The 19,509-nt window shown below is 43.0% G+C and overlaps 1 protein-coding gene across 2 annotated transcripts in view; it reads right to left on the reverse strand.

Annotated features, from left to right (window-relative positions):
* The window catches only part of ATP11B (ATPase phospholipid transporting 11B (putative)), a 108,123-nt gene extending 104,037 nt beyond the window's left edge, over positions 1-4,086 (reverse strand). For both annotated transcript variants that reach the window (XM_049881622.1, XM_049881624.1), the window contains exon 1: positions 3,826-4,086. In XM_049881622.1, coding sequence (XP_049737579.1) covers positions 3,826-3,852 — 27 coding nt within the window. In that variant the 5' untranslated portion in view covers positions 3,853-4,086. The remainder of the gene's footprint in view (positions 1-3,825) is intronic.
* Between the last annotated feature and the right edge of the window lie 15,423 nt (positions 4,087-19,509).

Genomic DNA, 19,509 nt, shown 5'->3' on the forward strand with positions numbered 1-19,509 from the left:
CTTTGAGACAGGTGGAATAGAGGGAAGAATTAAGTACAGATTTAATCAAGTTTGGTGAGTGTGAGTGGGTAAAAGAAAAGAAAGTTGAGCTAGTTAGGCCAAGAGTTTCCCATTTTCTCAGTGAATCTGAAGGCAACCTTACCAGCCTCCTCCCCACCATCACCAACACAAATCTGAAGGGATTACATTTATAAAACAACTGCAGAAACAATTATCCAGCATAAGATATTTTTGTATAGTTGTTTTCATTCCTTACAGTCATTTTTTACCCTTCTTCTGGGCTGGTCAATCTTGAATTTTGTCACTTTGTCTCTAAACACAGAAGCAATACTATGGGTTCATTCTTTCTTTCCTCACGTGTTCTCCATGTATTCAGCAAACACGTCCCCAGTGTCTACTCTGTGTCAAGCCCTATGTGAGGCACTGAGCTCATAGACTTGAAGAAGCCATGTTATAATTCCCGGCATATAGCAAGCGCTTTAAACACATAGCATTACATTGCTCTCTAAAGAAATAGTACTCATCAACTAAAATATGTATTGACAAAGATTTTCATTTCAGAGTCTACATCAGTGCTGTCCCGTAGAACTTTCTGGAGGATGGAAGTGTTCTGCTCTGAGCTCTCCAATATGGTAGCCAATGTTGCTGTTGTTGGGTGCTGTTGATTCTGACTATTGCGACCCTGTATGATAGCACAACTGTCCCATAGGGTTTTCTTGGCTGTAATCTTTATGGAAATAGATCACCAGGTCTTTCTCCTGCAGAGCCACTGGGTGGGTTCGAACCACCAATCTTTCAGTTAGCAGCTGAGCACTTAACCACCAGGGCTCCTTATGGTAGACAACAGCCACATGATTTTTAAATTTTATTTAATCAGAATTTTTATTTTAATAGCCACATGTGGTTAATGGCTACTAAACAGGTCTAAATATTAGAATATTGTGAGTAGGTTATGACATTTCCACTATTATAATCAAGGTGCTGTCATCTCTAATGAGTTAATAGACATAATAAGTTGCTGGAAGTGCATATACTATAAATAATATTAATTGTTCCAGAAAGACATTATAAGAGAATTTGCTTAGCTTAAAATAATTTTAACACTGTGAACCAACAAGGAAAAGACAAAAAAAAAAAAAGAAAAACAAAGGATAGATATTCCAGTCTTTTCTTTTTTCACTCTACTTTCCCAAGGGAAAACGTCAACCTTCTATCAACCTTCCGATTCTTCTCATGTCAAGCAGTGAAAGTACTCTGTCAAGATAAGGTATCAAACATATTTTTAATCAGAGAGAAACTACTAGGGCAAAGGGGTTATTTAATAAAGTGACAAGCATTTTTTGGCAGGACAATGTAAGCAGTTGAAAATCAGGATTCGTGTAATGACTAAAGTGTGCTTTTAACACTAAACAAGGAGCCCCGGTGGTTTGAACCCACCCAGCGGCTCTGCAGGAGAAAGACCTGGAGATCTGCTCCCGTCAAGATTACAGCTAAGAAAATCCTATGGGGCAGTTCTACTCTGTCACATGGGGTTGCTATGAGTCAAAATCGACTTGACAGCACCTAACAGCAACAGCGTAACCCTAAACAACCTTTCCTTGTTATTTGCTTATCCATTTCCCCAAATTTGTCCCATATATCTAAATTTTAAAAATAAATCCATTGCTAAAAGACACAGTGACTCAATTCATTGAGCAAATGGGAAGTGTCCTCTAGACTCCATTTGAGTTGAATAATTTCTGTCGCAATAACTAGAACAGATGTTTATGACTGGGATAGTATACTTTCACTATTCTGTGTACTGACTGCCCTTAGTGTATAATTTTAACGAATACAGAAACTTAAGCAGAGATACAAAGTCCTACGTTGGCACAGGTGTCTGATTATACACTCACAAGAATCTGATAACTTAAACATAAAACCAGTGAGGTGAGCAACTAACCATCAGAGACAGCATTTTCACACACAGCAACCTGTTCAACTGGTTAACAACCCCTTGAAAATTAACCACACAACTTTTTAGCTGTGTTCATGTAAAACCCTTTTTAAAAACGTTACTACATTTTTCTATCTTGAAGATGTGAGTGGTTATGCAACCAGGGTTTTATGTACAAAAAAAAAAAAATAAAAAATACCCAACAATGAGAAGTGGTGACTTAACTAGCAAAAGCTTCTAAGAGAATCAATTTAGAGTGATCTTCCTACCACACAAAAACACCATCGGATTATTATTTTATGTATAAATATTTGGATAATCAAGAGCATGAGACCAGGTGTGTAATAATTAACTTCCACAGTCGAATGACTGTGTTATGGCTTATTGCAACAAAGCCAACGTATTATAGCAATATCGTATTATAATGACATCATTGGCTTGGTTTCCTAATAAGGCAGATATCTGGGATATCTGAATTTACAATTAGATAAAAATAGAGAGCTAACATTTGTACCAGGGAGTGGCAGGAAGTTATAGTTTTAGTTATAAGATTTTTTTTTTTTCTTAAGAATGATGCCCATTGCAAAATGAAGTGACAGAAACCTGTCTCTGAAACACCATCCGTCTAAGTCTTAATAAAATGCTGTTCCAGAGCTGGGAAAAATAGGATGCAATGCTTCAGCCCCACAAAAATCTGCACTGTCCCACAGAAACAGTTTCTGACTAAGATTCAATGCAGTCTCTTGAATTAATAAATAAAAACACCAGGTTTTAGAAGCCCTTCACTGGTGCCGTTTGGAAATTAAACAGTAACAGGCCTCAACAGACAAAGTTAACACGTCTTCCGCAGGAGGCAAATTTCTGTCCTAATTATCACAGCTGCCTTAATGCTGTATTTCTGGGGCTGTTTTTAGCTGCCAGGAAGCAAGAAAGGTTTTTCTTTTTTTTTTCCTCCCTGAATTAATTCTGAGAAAGGGGACGCTTTTTCCGTCTTAAATCATCCTTTTCTGAGTTTTTTTTTTCCCTCTAACGGCTCCAGCAAAACTGAAAAGTTAACCACTCGTTCCAAATCTGTTTCGTTCCAATCGCCTTGAGAATGGAAAAAAGTGAGGCTCACATTCCACAAGTTTGACTTGGGGTGCAGAAGGCGCCAGGTAGGAAGGGAACTAACTGTCTTTTTCTCAAACGAGGCGGGGAGCTGGGATATTCCTCGTCCCTCCTCCCGGTTCTGCGTTGAAGGGTCGGTCGGGACCCGTTGTCCTTCGGAACCGACACAACGTTGAATGGCGACACTCGGCTTGACACCAGTGACAGGAAGGACCACCGGCAAGTCCGACCCCAGTCAACTCAGCCAAAATCAAACCCAAACCCCCTGCCGTGTAGTCGACTCCTAGCGACCCCACTCAACAGTGCAGAACTGCCCCACAGGGTTTCCAAGGAGCGGCTGGTGGATTCAAACCACTGACCTTTCGGTTAACAGCCGAGCTCTTAACAGGGCTCCCCCCTGGCTCAAACGCATCCCCAGCTGACCGAGGCAGGAAACCTGCCGCCTTTACCGTCTAGACCTACTTTCGCTCGGCTCCTCGCCCGCTGCCGCGGGGCAGACCCAGGCCTCGCGACCCCCGTCTCCGGCTGCAGCCGCCCAGCGCAGGAGGAGGAGGAAGGAAGCCTGCAGCCCGCCGGCCGGGCCCGGGCTCTGCCGCGGCCTAGCCCGAACCCGCCGGCCTCCAGGCTCCGCGCCACCGCCTCCCCGCGCCCGAGCCCGCAGGCCTCCAGGTTCCGCGCCGCCGCCTCCCCGCGCCCGAGCCCGCAGGCCTCCAGGTTCCGCGCCGCCGCCTCCCCGCGCCCGAGCCCGCAGGCCGCGCCCAGACGCCGAGCTGGGCACCTACCAGCTGCTGCCGGACCCAGCGCCACATGCCCCCGCCGGCCCGGCCCGCACTACGCGGAGCCGACGGCCTGACGAGCAGCCGGAGGGGAAGCGGACAAGCCCTCGGGCCGAAGCGCCGCCGCCGCCTCACTGGCCGCGCCGCGTCCCCATGCTGCCGTGCCGGCTTCTACAGGCGCGACCCCGGCGCCACCCCCGCCGCCCGGCAGCCGAGCTCGCCACCCGGCGCAGCCGCCTTCATTACCGACCGTATCACCCGGCGTCCCACGGCCCGCCCCGCCCACCAGGGCCCCGCCCACCAGGGCCCGCCCCGGACGTGACGAAAAGGGGCCCCGGCTCACCCCAATGCCGCCCGGGCTCCGGGGCGGGCGCGGCGGGAACAGAGCTCCCGTGGGCTGTCTGTGCTCTGCCTCGCACCCCGTTTCTGCGGTGGGGCAGGCGCGTCTGTGGGTCTGTCCACGGAGTCTGCCGTTTCTGGCCGACCCTTGTCCACCTCCTGCTGCAGGTCTGCTGGGGCTCCCCACGCCCTTTTTCCCCCTTCAGCCCCTCCGCGCGCAGACACGCCTCTGAAGTGGATGTGACTGAAGGCTACCCCAGGGGTCCCCGGTTGGCCGTGAATGAAGTCGTCCAAGCGCATGAGGCAGCCCCCTTGAGCAAACCCTCCTGCAGCTAGGGGAATCTTGACCCTCAGTGACTCTGAGACAGGGATTGCAACACCCCGTGCCTGCTCTAGCCTGGACCAGTGTTTCTGGGGGAACGGACGAGATACTCTGTCCTGCCGTGCAAAACGGGACAGGTCAGGGGGAAAATACTTCAGGGAAAGAGTCGTTGACTGTTAACTGCAAGCAAAAACGCCCAGGAAGCAGCTTGACCTAGGTAAGATGAGGGTGTGGATAAACAGAGGTAAGAAAGAACGTCAAACCAACTATAACAAGGCTGTGGCCCTGAAGGCTGAAGTGCCAAGTCTCGCTTTGTTCAAAAGCAGCCCCATATATGTCTTGAACGTTATGATACGCCCACAGATGAGTATGTACTGTGTGCAGTATTTTTGCAGAATGAACGCATAGTTCACCATTCAACAGATTGGAGTCTGTGGTAAAACAGAAATCTAAATGAGATTACCATGATTAGACAAGTTACACATATGCACACACAGTCTTTTAGTAAATCCAAACCCATTGCCGTGGAGCCGATTCTGACTCACAGCGACCCTATAGGACGCCCAGTTTCCAAGGAGCAGCTGGTGGATTCGAACTGCCGACCTTTTAGTTGGCAGCCAAGCTCTTAACCACTGTGCCGTTTCTTTCAGTAGACATTCGTTATTATATAATACTTATCCAGTACCACAAATAGAGTTTTTGTTTCATGATATATGTGAGCTATAAAACCAGCACAGGAATTTTAGATTATAAATAATTCAACCTAAAAAAAATAGCTAGATATTTAAAGAGGAAAAAGCAATCTTTTGTTCTTATTGACTGAGCTTTGCTTTATGATCCTAAAAGACAGTTTGAGATACTTGTACTTTCTTGTTACAGTGATAAAATGTACAACCATTCATGGAGCACTTGTGTGCCTCAGGCCCTGTACCAAGCTCTTTATTTGCTTACACTAATTTAACCCCCTCCTGCATTAACCCTTGGAAGTAGGTATTGTTATTCCCATTCTATGGAAGCAAGAGATGGAAACACAGGTTAAGCAACTTGCCAGCAGTGGCAAAGGAGGGATTCACATTCTGGATGGTCAGGCCACAAACTTGTACTCTTAAGATATGTCAAGGAACAAAAATATGACCATACCTACTTTTAGTCATTTGCAAACGGTGTGATTACAAATTAGGCCTGGGAGATTACAAATACGCCACTAACATTTGTCAAGATAGCCCAGGAAATAGAAATCTAGTGGACACTTTGTGCATCGTTATTTAACTGTGTTCCAAGTGTCAAAAGGTAGAAGGGGGGCGGAGCTGATTCTAAGTGCTATGGTAGAATATGGTAAGAAGTGATCTCAAGATAATGATGCAAGATCATAGTCATAGTTCAAACCGTCAGAAACAGGATGAACATTCAAAGCAGCGTTTTGTTCTAAGCATTTTTCTAGAGCAATTCTGTATACCTTGTATTAAAATAAGGAGCATAAGATAGGACGGTATTTTATACTGTATGTTCCCCAGTAAACCCCCAGTGCTGCTTCCAAAGGGTCACAGCCTTGAAAACCCCATGGAGCAGTTCTGCTCTGCACACGTGGGGTCACAATGAGTCGGAATCAACTCGACAGGCAACTACCAACAACAACAACATAATACACAGAATCAGTAGTATGTATCGTTTTGTGAAACTTTGGTTTCACTGTGCGCACGCGCACACACGCATACACGTGCACACCAGGCCATAGTGTGGAAGGAATTTTTTCCTAAGGGTTGTGGTTGGAAAAATTAGAAAAACATTGGGAATACCAGGGTATAAGAAGGCAGACACACAAGCTGTAAAAGAAAGGAAAAAGAAAAATGTATTTGCAGTCAGTGGTCATTCATTCATTCCACAACTATTTCTTGAATGTATTGAGCCCCAGATGTATGCACAACTGCCTAAAACTAAAAAAGGCAAATACAGAATTAAGGTGGGCCCCTTCTCTCTGCATAAAGTTTATAGTCTAGTTGGAAAGGGAAGTTGCAGAGAGGAGTCAGTTAAATAACAATCCAAGTCAGTATGGGATTAAGTCCTAAAGAACTATGTTGACGATCATCACTAATTTCAGAAAGTTAAAAAAAAAAAAAAATAGGGGCAGTAGCAACAAGGGAAGTCTTCAGAAGAAAGGAGCTAAGATTTAAACTGCACTTGAAATGGGAGGGTGAAGGTGGGAGGGATGGAGCAAATAAGCTCAAGATAGTGTTTGAGGTAAGGGTAATTTGGAGTAATGAGTGATAGGGCTGGGTGAGTAAGGGAAGGGAAGGGAAGGCAGGGGCTGGGGAGAGTTCCTGGTTAGCCACAAGACTTTACAGGAAGTGGGCTATCCCTGGAATTTTCTGAAGGAGGAAATGGCATGATGAGATCAAAGTGACATTATATGTGATAGGTTGGAAGGGCAAGGAAGGTCAGGTAAGAAATTAGTGCTGGAGGGGAGCAATGATAAGCAAAGTGCTGGGACTGGTGACAGACCGAAGTATAGTGTGCTGTAGAAAGTTGTGTCTTGATGCCAAGGAAACCGAAACTTGAGCTATTCCAAGTGAGGTGACAGACCCTCTGTCTTACTTATCTAGTGCAGCTATAACAGAAATTTCACAGGTGGATGACTTTGACAAGCAGGAAATTAATTTTCTCACAGTTTAGGAGGCTAGAAATTCTAATTCAGGGTGCTGGCTCTAAGGGAAGGCTTTCTCTGTCGGCTCTTGGGGAAGGTCCTTGTCTCTTCTGCCTGCTTCCTTGTTCCTTGGAGATCTCCTTGTGGTTTGGCATCTTATCTTTCACCCATCTCTGGCTGCCTAATCTGCTCTTTTTATCTCGTGTGAGAGATTAACTCAAGACACACCCTACACTAATCCTGCCTCTTTAACAGAAAACTCATCCCCAAATGGAATTATAACCACAGGCATAGAGGTTAGGATTTTCAGCACATGTTTTGGGGGGACACAGTTCAATCCATAACGCCTGCCAAGAGAATAAGCTTGCAGCATCATATAAACAGCCACCAAGTTGATGGTAAATGTGGTTCTTTTTGTTGAGTAAGGAGCCCTGGTGGCGTAGTGGTTAAAAGCCCGGTAGTTAACCAAAAGGTTGGCAGTTTGAATTCACCAGCCGCTCCTTGGAAACCTTATGGGGCAGTTCTATTCTGTCCTAGAGGGTTGTTGTGAGTCAGAATTGACTCCACGGCAATGGAGTTTTGTTGAGTAAATTTACTAATATAATTCTGTGCTAATTATACTTGTGAGATGTGTTCATTCCTAGAGGGAAAATAAAAAGTCTCACTGGTTTGGGGTAATAGAGATTGTGATCTATAATACAGACAAAACAAAGAGTGATGTTTTTCTTCATCAGGACAGTTTGGACCATCAATAGGAAGCACAGACTGTGAGCCTGTAATGGGCAAGGTTCGTGGCTTATTCATTTTGGTACCCATAGCGTCGTTATGAGTCGGAATCGACTCAATGGCAGTGAGTTTGGTTTTGGTTTGGAGTGTCTAAAGGGGACTCAATAAGCATTTGTTAAATGAATTAATAAACTAAGGTCAGTGACTGGGTAATTAGGGAGAAACTATCTAGCCTAGGAATATCAGAAGAACAAAGCACACTGAATGATTTTAGTAGAACCTAAGCTGTGCAATTGTGGCGTAGTGTTTGAGAGCTATGCCTGCTAGCCAAAAGGTTGGCAGTTCAAATCTACCAGGGCACTCCTTGGAGACTCTATGGGCCAGTTCCACTCTGTCCGATAGGGTTGGGTTTGGTTTTTTGGTTGAAGCCGTGCAGTGAGATCAGTGTTCACCATCTTTTAGACCCAGGGACTCCCTGGCATGGGCTTCTCAGAACTGTTGAAGGGTCCTTCTGATTGGAGGATACTGAGCCTTGCCAATGTGGCTGCCTTAATTATTTCTCTAGTGATGGAACCGTCTGATGGGACTCAGGATCAGCTCTATCTATGTCTTTAAAGGGGCAGCTATCTACTTCCTCAAAATCACAAGTTATTCCACTTAAAAGGCAGCTTGTGCCTGATTAATTATCATTCCAGGGTTTCCAGACCAGACACTAGGCAATGAAAGGATGGATTTTAGGCAGTTTTTTCCAGTCTGAGCAAGATTATATGTTTTATCACTTGGTAAAGAAATTCATTAGGAACAAAATTTCATTACATACTTCCAACTTTTCTTAGTCATTTCTCAAACAGGTATCAGTTATAGGCTAAGTTATATGCACTCAGTTTTAATTTTTGAGAGTTCAGACCTGCAAAAATGACAGAGAGACAGAAAGCATGTAGAACGTGAATATGTTCTGCACCTCCCTTTCTGCTTGTTTTTACATTGTCCTTAACTTGATACTGCCTTTGGATGAACTGGATAAAGTGTTCTGTCACCTCTTTTCTAGAAAAAAAAGATGAAATTTGTTGTATACATTGATGACTTGGTTTTATTTGTCTTAGGCAACTAGGAGTTTAAATAGACAAGTGGCCTGTGATTGAATTACTAACAGAAAGGCTGATGGCCTCACATCAGCTGCGCTAACACCAAAACTATTACTGTTAATAGACAGCCTCCAGCGTTTAACCAGCTTTTGGTCACCTGTATACAGATCAAATTATTTAGCCGTCTACAGTTTATTTTACAGTAGTTTATCTTCTGGGGTCACAAAGGATTTTTATGACTTGAGATTAGATATTTCATGAGTGCTATATTTCAATTTAGGAAACTTTTTTTAGTGGCGTACTAAATCGAAATATAGGTGGCGTACTGGAAACCCTGGTGGTGTAGTGGTTAAGTGCTACGGCTGCTAACCAAAGTTCAAATCCACCAGGCGCTCCTTGGAAACTCTATGGGGCAGTTATACTCTGTCCTATAGGGTCTCTATGAGATGGAATTGACTTGATGGCACTGGGTTTTTTTTTTCCTTAGTGGCATACTGGTTAAGAGCTACAGCTACTACAGGTTGGCAGTTCGAATCCACCAGCTGCTCCTTGGAAATCCTATAGGGTCTCTATGAGTCAGAATCAACTCCATGGCAACAGGTTTGGTTTTTGTTTTATATTTTGATTGGAGCCCTGGTGGCACAGTGCTTAAATGTTCAGCTGCTAAACAAAAAGTTGGTGGTTCGAACCCACCAGCTGCTCCATGGAAAAAAGATGTGGCAGTCTGCTTCTGTATAGATTTATAATAGCCTTGGAAATCCTACTCTGCTCTACAGGGTTGCTATCAGTTGGGATCGACTTGACAGCAGTGGGTTTATATTGCTATTAAAAAGGTTTCATTAGGTAGATGTTTGCTAACACCTGCCTCATAGATTGTCTAGGCTAAAATGATCACAGCTTTGTTCAATGGCAAACCCTTTGGGGTTGTTTTTGCCCTTTTGTGTATATTAGAATGGATCCAGAATTGTTCTCTGAGGAAAATCCTGTCTTGGCCCACACATACTTCCTTAGTTCCCTTCGGCTTCCTTAACTTTTACAACACAACGTTAACCCTCTCCAGTTCTGCTGACTGTCAAAGCAAATTAACATGCCCTATGTTGCCAACATAGACTCTGCTTTGCAGATATCATCAGAAATGCTCAGTTGGAGAAGTAGTATTTCTGGAGGACTTCCTGAAGACTGTGGATTCCATTTATGTATTTGAGTGGTTTAAATTTTATCCTTAGGTTAATAAAACAATCAGAAACCTGTGTCTTTGGATAGTCTTGTTTTGGCACCTCCATGGACTGCCAGAAGAACAAACCAGTCTTAGAAGAAATACAACCAAAATCCTCCTTACAAGCTGGTTAATGAGGCCTGTCTTGCTTACTTTGGACATATCAGGAAGACCAATCAATAGAAAAGGACATCATGTTTGGTAGAGGGTTGGTGAAAATGAGGAAGACCCTCAATGAGATGGATTGATACAATAGCCACAACAGTGGACTCAAAACATACTGTCTTAGTCACCTAGTGCTGCTATAACAGAAATACCACAAGTGGATGGTGTCTTAGTCACCTAGTGCTGCTATAACAGAAATACCACAAGTGGATGGCCTTAACGAAGAGAAATTTACTTCCTCACAGTAAAGTAGGCTAAAAGTCCAAATTCAGGGTGTCAGCTCCAGGGGAAGGCTTTCGCTAGCAGTCAGCCTTCTCAACAATCTTCCCTCAGACTAAGACTGAGTCTTGCCTCACAAACGCAACTGCTGCCCATCCTCCCTCATTAACATCACAGAGGCAGGATATACAACATATAGGAAAATCACCCAATACTGGGAATCAAGGCCCAGCCAAATTGATAACGCACATTTTTTGGGGGACATAATTTAATCCGTGACACATACTAGCGATCATGAAGACGGTGCAGGACTAGGCAATGTTTTGTTCTGTTACAGATAAGGCCACCATGAGTTGGAGTTGACTCTATGGCAGCTAAAAACAAGAACAACGGTTACTTTTACTAACTTGCAGTTGAGGATCACATGGTCAGCCTGTCTAAGTCAGGACAGCAGGAGAAGCAGCTCTGACTGTTCTGAGGAAGTGGGCCTCAGGACGCTGCTCCCTGCATCACACCTGTTGGCCTTACAGGGGCCTGATGAAATCCGCCTCCAGCCTCAGTACCTGGAACAGCTGTGCTTCTCTTGAGGAACTAGTTTGTTCTATAATCTTCTGACATTTTGAATTTTGCAATTGAATGTGCTTATTTCCATCCTTGCTTTGGTTGTTTAAAAATGCAGAGGCAGATGTGGCTTACTTTTAGCAAGTGCCCAGACCCTACTTGGTACATTTTGTCAACTACGTTTACCATAGTTTCTTCTTATTTTACCTACTCTTTGTTTTCCTTTGGCTAGTTACTCTTATTTCCTTTTTATCTCATTATACTGTACGTATTTTGTAAGCCGCCTTCAGTCTTTCTTGAATAGAAGAAATAAAGGAAATTCATCATTATAAGTCATAAAGATTGGTTTTAAGATGAGGTAAGAAAGGCTGAAATAACCTAATGTGAAGGAAATTATGTTTTCATGTGTATTTTCACTACCCTGTAATGACTATAAATGTTAATTTGTATGAGTAGGAGATTGGTTGGAAGGAAGCAAAACAACAAGGCTGAAGCTAGGTCAAGCAGGATGTGAAAGGAGGAAAGAATTGTGAGCAATAAGAAAAACATGTTAAGTCAGAGAGAAGTCGAGAATTGTTTATTAAGGTTGCAAAAGTAAATGGGGCTGGTAGGTGAGAATTGAGAAAGACATTTCTGTATGGGAAGCAGAAAGAAAGTTGCTTCTTGTTCAAGCAGCTAGCCTGAAAATCGATTTTGGTAATAGCCTATCACTAAGGAAGAGCGTGGGAGCAGTGGTTTGTTCAGTAGTAGAATTCTCACCTTCCATGTGAAAGATCTGGGTTCAGTTTCCAGCCAGCGCACGTCAAGAGCAGCTACCAAAAGTTTTAAACACAGAAGAAAACATTCTTTGATGGAGGAAAGAAAAGAGGAGTATTCACTAACTAGATAGTGGACAAGTATTGTCTTAGGTGAAGGGAAGGACAACACACAATACATGGGAAGTCAGCACGACTGGACAAAACCAAGAGTTAAGAAGCTGCCTGAATACAACCAAACACTTTGAGGGACAGAGTAGCAGGGGCGGGAGTCTAGGGACTATGGTTTCAGGAGACATCTAAGTCAGTTGGCATAACAAAGTTTATTAAGAAAATGTTCTGCATTCCACTTTGGTGAGTGGCGTCTGGGGTCTTAAAAGCTAGTAAACGGCCATCTAAGATGCGTCAATTTGTCCCAACCCACCTGGAGCAGAGGAGAATGAAGAGCACCAAAGACACAAGGAAGATGTGAACCCAAGAGACAGAAAAGAGCCACATAAACCAGAGGCTCCATCAGCCTGAGACCAGAAGAACTAGATGGTGCCTGGCTACCACCAATGACTGCCCTGACAGGGAACACAACAGAGAGTCCCTGATGGAGCAGGAGAAAAGTGGGATGCAGACCTCAAATTCTAGTAAAAAGACCAGACTTAATGGTCTGACTGGAACTGGAGGGACCCCAGAGGTCATGGCCCCCAGACTCTCTGTTAGCACCAAACTAAAACCATTCCTGAAGCCAACTCTTCACACAAAGATTAGACTGGACTATAAGACATAAAATGAATGAAATGGTGAAGAGTGTGCATCTTAGCTCAGTTAGACATGTGAGACTAAATGGGCAGCTCCTGTCCAGAGGTGAGCTGAGAAGGCAAAAAGGGACAGGAGCTGGCTGAATGGACACGGGAAATCTGGGGTGGAAGGAAGGAGTATTCTGTCATGTTATAGGGAGAGCAACTAGGGTCACATAACAAAGCGTGTATAAATTTTTGTATGAGAAACTGACTTGAGCTGGAAGCTTTCACTTAAAGCACAATAAAAAAAGAAAAAAAAAAACATCAGCTACCACCTGTGGGTCAGTGGAGACTTAGGTGTTGCAATGATGCTCAGCTGATTTCATCGGAGTCTCCAGACTAAGACACATTAGGAAGAAAGGCCTGGTGATCTACTCCCCTGGGGAGGGGGAGAGTAGACGTCAACCAGTGAAAACCCGTTGTCCCATCCAGTTGTGCGTGTGGTTGCCGTGGGTCAGGGGCTGACTCAATGGTGGCAACGACAACAACAACGTGAAGGAAGGTGTGGGGAGTCACAGTAACAATGGCAGGGAGACAACGGAAAGCAGGTGGGGGTGAAGGGGGGCAGAACCCTTGGTAATTCAGGACAACAGGCAGAAACCACATCGCTTCCTTAGTGCTCAGGGAGGTGGAGAGCAAGGGCTCTGGGATGAGTTGAAGATGCGGGCTGGGGTGGTTTGGGATTAGGGGAAATAGGATGCTGGGGCAGGATCAATGCAACCAGCAGGAGAAACCACACTTGTCAGTCAGGGGAGAGAAAGATCTAGACTGGAGGGCGCTGAGATCTGGCAAAGGACCTAAGAGAACCCAGAGCAGAAGAAATCTTTGCGTATCCCCAGCCCTTAACCCAGGGTCTGGCATATAGTATGTGTTCAAAAATAATTTTTGTCATATAAATAAAGCTGGACCAAGCTGAACTGTCTCTATGCTGTTGTAACTGTCCATTTGCCTGTGGTTTATCTCCTGACATGAATCCTATGGCAAGACAGCTTTTTCCTGTGCATGTTTGACAGGATCTAGATTTTTTTTTTTTTTTTTTAGATGAGTACGCCTCTGGAAATAACTGCTGCAGAGGATAGGAGGCAGATGAATGGGCAGAGAGCCTGGAATCTCCCCCGCCTTCCTCTGCACTTGCCCCTCGGCTAATTCTTCATCATTTAAGTGAAGGTTAGAGCCCCTTGGAGAACTGGGTTAAGACATTTGTAAACTCTAAACACTTAAAAGATTCTGGGGGGAACTCTTACCACCTAAACACGAATTCAAACTAGACAAGAAATAGGAGTATGAAATGAACAATTGTTTTTTTTGAAGTGACACACAACAAATGTGTACATATCCTGAATAACTTTCTAGATATTCTTGATTTCATATTCTCTTCCTTTGTCTCTCTCTCTCATGCATCTTACCTTATACACTTTCTTCTTTCTTTTGAGCCCCTCTTTGATGGTGCCCCAAGTAAGCGCTCAGGTTGGCAGACCAGGTAATTCTGTGCCTTCCCCCATGAAGCATTCCCATAGTGCCCCATACAGCTCCAGGCACTTGGCACACTGGTAGTTAATTGTTTGTTGTAATCTGCTTAATGTCTTTTTTTCCTATGAGGATATGATTCTTCTGGAGGGCAGGGACTCAGGTTGTAAAGTTTACCAAGAGCTCACGTTTGCTTGCTTGGCCAGCTATCCTGTAAAATGTAGACGAACTTCTAAGTGGTGTGTGGAGAAATCTGAAAGTCTTCACAGGGCAAATTGGACTTTTATGTGTGAAAAGGAGGATAAAAATCTTTACAGGGGCAAATTGGACTTTTATGAGTGAAGGGGGGGATAAAACAAGAAGACTTACTAGGTGAGAAAGGCAAAGAAAACGAGGTGTTTTCTAGCACATCACTGATTTAATCAAAGACTTCACAGACTATTTAATGTTGCTATTCTGGTGAGGTAAATTGGTTTTCTCTACGTAATGCCTGGTCAAAGACATCAAAACTCTGCCATTACAATTTGGCCTATCATTGACAGTTTTTTAAGACCCATTCATAAAATCATTTAAGCACTTGCCTATTCTGGTGTCCAAACCCGTTGCCGTAGAGTGGATTCTGATTCATAGTAAACCTACAGGACTGAGTAGAACTGCCCCATAGGATTTCCAAGTAGCGGGTTGTGGATTCAAACTGCTGACCTTTTGGTTAGCAGCCATAGCGCTTAACCACTGCACCACCAGCTCTCCTACTTCTGGTGTCCAGATGATAAAGTGCTCGGCCCTGGCCCTTTGGTTCGCTCTCTTCTCTTCTGTCACTGTTCAGTTACTGAACAAATATTCAGTAAGCATTCAGGTATGCTAGGCATGGTGCTAGGTGGCTGGGCTAACAGCCCCACAGGTCTTGCCTCCAGGAGCTCACAGTTTATGACCTGAGGCACTGTCTCAGAGTTAGGTTGTTAAAGCAACACAGTTTTATGTCTACCATCTTGAGTGAAATAAAAATACTGTAAGTGAAAGTGTCCAGAAAGACACCAACTACACCTGAGTAGGAAATTACACCATGAGTCGGAATGACTGAGGGCAGCGGGTGAGTAAAGAAGGCCCTAAGAAGAAAAGTTCAGAAATTTCTTAGTTCTCTCTAACTCCAGCTTCAGACATGCTTGTTCACTGACCAGATCCCTAATTTTTCAGCTGAGACCTGGTAACTGTTGCAGATGTGGCAATGCTTCTCAGTAGTCAGCATAATCACACTCAGTGACCTCACGTGAAGAAACATCCTGTCTGCAGAAAGGAGATCACACTTCATCTACACAAAGCAGGGGTGATGGTGTTGTCAGTGGTGTGTGTGTGCGTGTGTCTGCATGTCTGCTTCTGCCGACGGGGAAACACAGGGAGGTGAGGTGTGCGTGTTTTGTTACTTAGCTCAGTTGATTTTTCTTTGGAGTTATTAATAAGCATATAATGATAAGCTCAACCCCCAGAGGTGGTTGTTAGCTTCACGCAGGGGAAAACCTCCGTCCCATGACCACAGATTGCACTTCCAGCCCCAAAACCAAACAAGAGAGAGCCGGTAGACAGGTAGATCTGTGTGCTCACCAGTGTGGTCAGAACATCAATCATGTAATGGTGGATCAGTAAGAAAAGGAAAGGAGATTACTGCTAGATGCTCACCCTGTACCTTTCTACTGTCACTGCGGAAAAGGAAAACCAAAACCAAAAAAAAAAAAAAATCCCAAAACAAATAAACTACAGTCAGAACAGGAAAGGAACAACTTTTCAAACTTACACACATACGTACATGTTTTCCTCTGGGTTGTTTTATATATGTTCTTTTTAATCCGTGTACCCACATAGAAAGATGTTAAGTACTTAGCCTTGAGTAATGTATCAATGTGTGTGAATTCTAATTAATCAGCCTTAGTTCGACTTGGTGATTAACGATAACTTCAGCGAGGCTGAGGGCTTCCTGGAGTTGTATTGGAATTCTGTTTTTACTTGACTGAATTATTTTGATATGTCAGACAAGAAAAAGCAACTTTTCTCCGGTATTAATTAGTTAAATAGTGTATTGGGAGAGATGCCAGTTTTTAGGCTGCATCCATCATATTTTTAGCTCCATCTGTTGTGTTTTATCAACTTACTGTTTCAGCTCTGATACTTAATTTACGGCTTCAGCATTGTCCCTGCTAAACCAAAAACCAAAACCAAACCCAGTGCTGTCAAGTCGATTCCGACTCACAGCGACCCTATAGGACAGAGTAGAACTGCCCCATAGAGTTTCCAGGGAGCGCCTGGCAGATTCGAACTGCTGACACTTTGGTTAGCAGCTGTAGCACTTAACCACTCTGCCACCACTAAAAAAAAAAACAAAAACTAGCACCCCTAAAATAAATACTCGGTTGTTAACCCCTAAACGTGCTGTTGTGCTCTTCAGCATCAAGGCGGTTGTGCTGGTCTGTTATCAGAAAAAACTTACTCAAGGCCACATTATGGATACCTCAGAGCCTCAGTCTCAACTGTTCTCAAGGAAGTGCTTTCCAGGAGGGATTTGTCTCGAGTTGAAACCTGGAACTCGCTCCTCTCTTAACTTTCCATCTCTTCTCCGGCCTCCCCTGTCCTTCCCCAGGATACCACTGGGAAGGATGACAGAAAGCACTTGCCCTCTCCAAAGTGCGGCCTTTGCTGCTCTTGATCACCTGTTTTCACATAACTTTAATGCATTATTATATTAAGGTCATCCTCTGTATTACTCAAGGCTAAGTACTTACATCTTTCTGGGTGGATACACGGATTAAAAAGAACATGTATAAAACAACCTAGAGGAAAACATGTACGTATGTGTGTAAGTTTGAAAAGTTGTCCCTTTCCTATCCTGATTGTAGTTTATCTGTTTTGGAATTTTTCCTTTTCCGCAGTGACAGTAGAAAGTCACAGGGTGAGCATCTGACAGCCTGCCCTTGAATCCCTCTTTCCACTCCTGGCTCAAAGTTCTATTGATTAAATGTTAGACTGGGAATAAGAGTATGCTTAATTAAATTACATTTGGCTGCTTATGAAAAGATGCAATGTAACCATGATGTTTTTAGCAATTCAAGTAAATAGCAGTTTCATCATTCTATTAAACACCGTATGTTCTTATACAGAAGTTTTCTTCATAACAAATTTAGTTATTAATAAACGAGAAGATCTCAATATGGTGCTCAGGCAGAATGTTGTGTGCTGTCAAGTCGGTTCATGACCCTATACCACAGAGTAGAACTGCCCCATAGGGTTTCCCAGGCTATAATCTTTGTGGAAGGAGATCGCCAGGTCTTTTCTCCCGCAGAGATGCTGGGCGGGTTTGAACCACCAACGTCCGGTTAGCAGCTGAGCGATTAACCACTGCATCACAAGGGCTCCTTGCTCAGAGAGAATAATGTGGAGTATTGGCATCTTTTGTGAATATACAGTGTGAGGGTCTCAAAGTCTGCATTACTCCTTTGTATTTCTCCCTCCAAAAAAATATCTGTGGATAGTAGATCTTTAGTGTCTTGCTCTTACCTGTCTTTCTTGTCTGTATCCCCAGTTGGTTTCAACTTCCCTCCTCTGTAAGCACTTGTGTTTATTTCGTCATTCAGATGCACTGAGCCTTTTGAAAGGTGATGAATCAACAGAGCCAGGAAATTGTATATGACACTGTATGTTTAATAATGGTGTGCAATCTAATTACTGTGAATACTTTTTTTTGTTCTTTAAACAGTTTTATGTGAAAAGCAATCTGTGCTCTCAGGCTTGCTTAAGTGAAAAAATCCCTTTGAGGTGATAACAGAATTTATGATACAATATCGATTAGTCAGCAGTGCAAATTTGCTTTGAGCTTACCGTCAAAATTTCAATCAGAATTGAAAGTAAGACCCTCAATTCTAGCTCTGTGATTCTTTAGGTGGTTGTGGTTGATATCCTCAGACACAGTGATGAACATTGTCACCTATGGAGTAAAAAATAATCTGTTGACCTTTACTATCAAACCTGAAATAAAGCCTCCAAGAAGAAAATACTCTTAATTTTAGTTCTAGGTAAATCCAGTAGAGTTTCACTTAATTCCCACCATGTTTTCCAAACCACTAGACCACTGAAATGTTCACTGGAGACTTTCAGGCTGTTGTAAAATGAGAGAGAGCAATTTGGTAATTAATTGAGCTAATATTGAGTGCCAGGATATAAAGCTGAGGCTCAAAAACCCACAAACCCCAAACCCATTCAGTTATCATAGTTCGAATGTCTAAGAAAAATAAGCAGATGATTTGAAAATAGCAATTTTGTTTTAGGTTGCATACCTACAGTTTGAGGACCTGTTGAACCATACAGTATGAGAAAAGCCTTCAGAAGACTCTCAGGATTTGAGCTGCTGTATACCATTAAGGAAAAATTACTACATGCTTACTAATTTAGCTAAAAATATGATTTATCTCTGCTACAAGCTCCCAGAGATCTAAAAATGCACCATTGAATTTTAAATCATCAATAAAAAGATTCAAGTTGCTTCAAGGATGGTAGAATTGATTTTATCTTTCTGTCACTTCCTTTATGTTGTGCCTTCTCTAGGTTTACAGCCAAAATTTTGTCAGATGCAAATATGTTTTATCAATTTAATTATCTTTTGCAATATACAACAAACTAGGTGTATTTCAAAGTCATAAAGTGTTTTTAGGAGTGAGTTTTTAAACTATTTCCCATGATTTCACTTAATCCCACAGCATGAGTGTAATTTAGGCTCCTACTCATTTAGTAGTTAGAAAAGCTGTCATATGTGCAGTTTTTGTACTGCTGCAGCCATTTTTAAATTATCTCCAGCAAAATTTTACTTGCATGTGATATTAATGATATCGTTTGATAATTTCCTCATTCTGTTGGATCACCCTTCTTTGGAATGGGCATAAATATGGTCTCTTGCAGTTGTTTGGCAGGTAGATGTCTTCCAAATCTTGGCATGGACAGGTGAGCACTTCCACTGTTGCATCTGTTTGTTGAAACATCTCTCAGTTGGTATTCTGTCAATTCCTGGAGCCTTGTTTTTCACCAATCCCTTCAGTGCAGCTTGGACTTCTTCAGTACCATCGGTTCTTGATCGATGCACATAATAATAGCAGTCATAATTGTAATCAGAGAATCGATAGTAATAACTACCATTTGTTGAGCCAAGCCCTGCACTAAATACTTAACACATTATCATATTTAATTCTCACAACAATCCTGAGGTTAGCATTAATTTATTCCTATCATGACACTTGGTATTATTTTAGGTACCGTTTAATAAGCTTAATATATGCTGAGTGCTTTATGATTTCCCTATTTGAGTTGATATCAGGATGTTCTGTTTTGTGACCTTGTGTTGTGCTGGTATCTGATATTATTGGTTTT

The sequence above is a fragment of the Elephas maximus genome, chromosome 1, assembly GCF_024166365.1.
Source record: "Elephas maximus indicus isolate mEleMax1 chromosome 1, mEleMax1 primary haplotype, whole genome shotgun sequence".
Lineage (NCBI taxonomy): Eukaryota > Metazoa > Chordata > Mammalia > Proboscidea > Elephantidae > Elephas > Elephas maximus.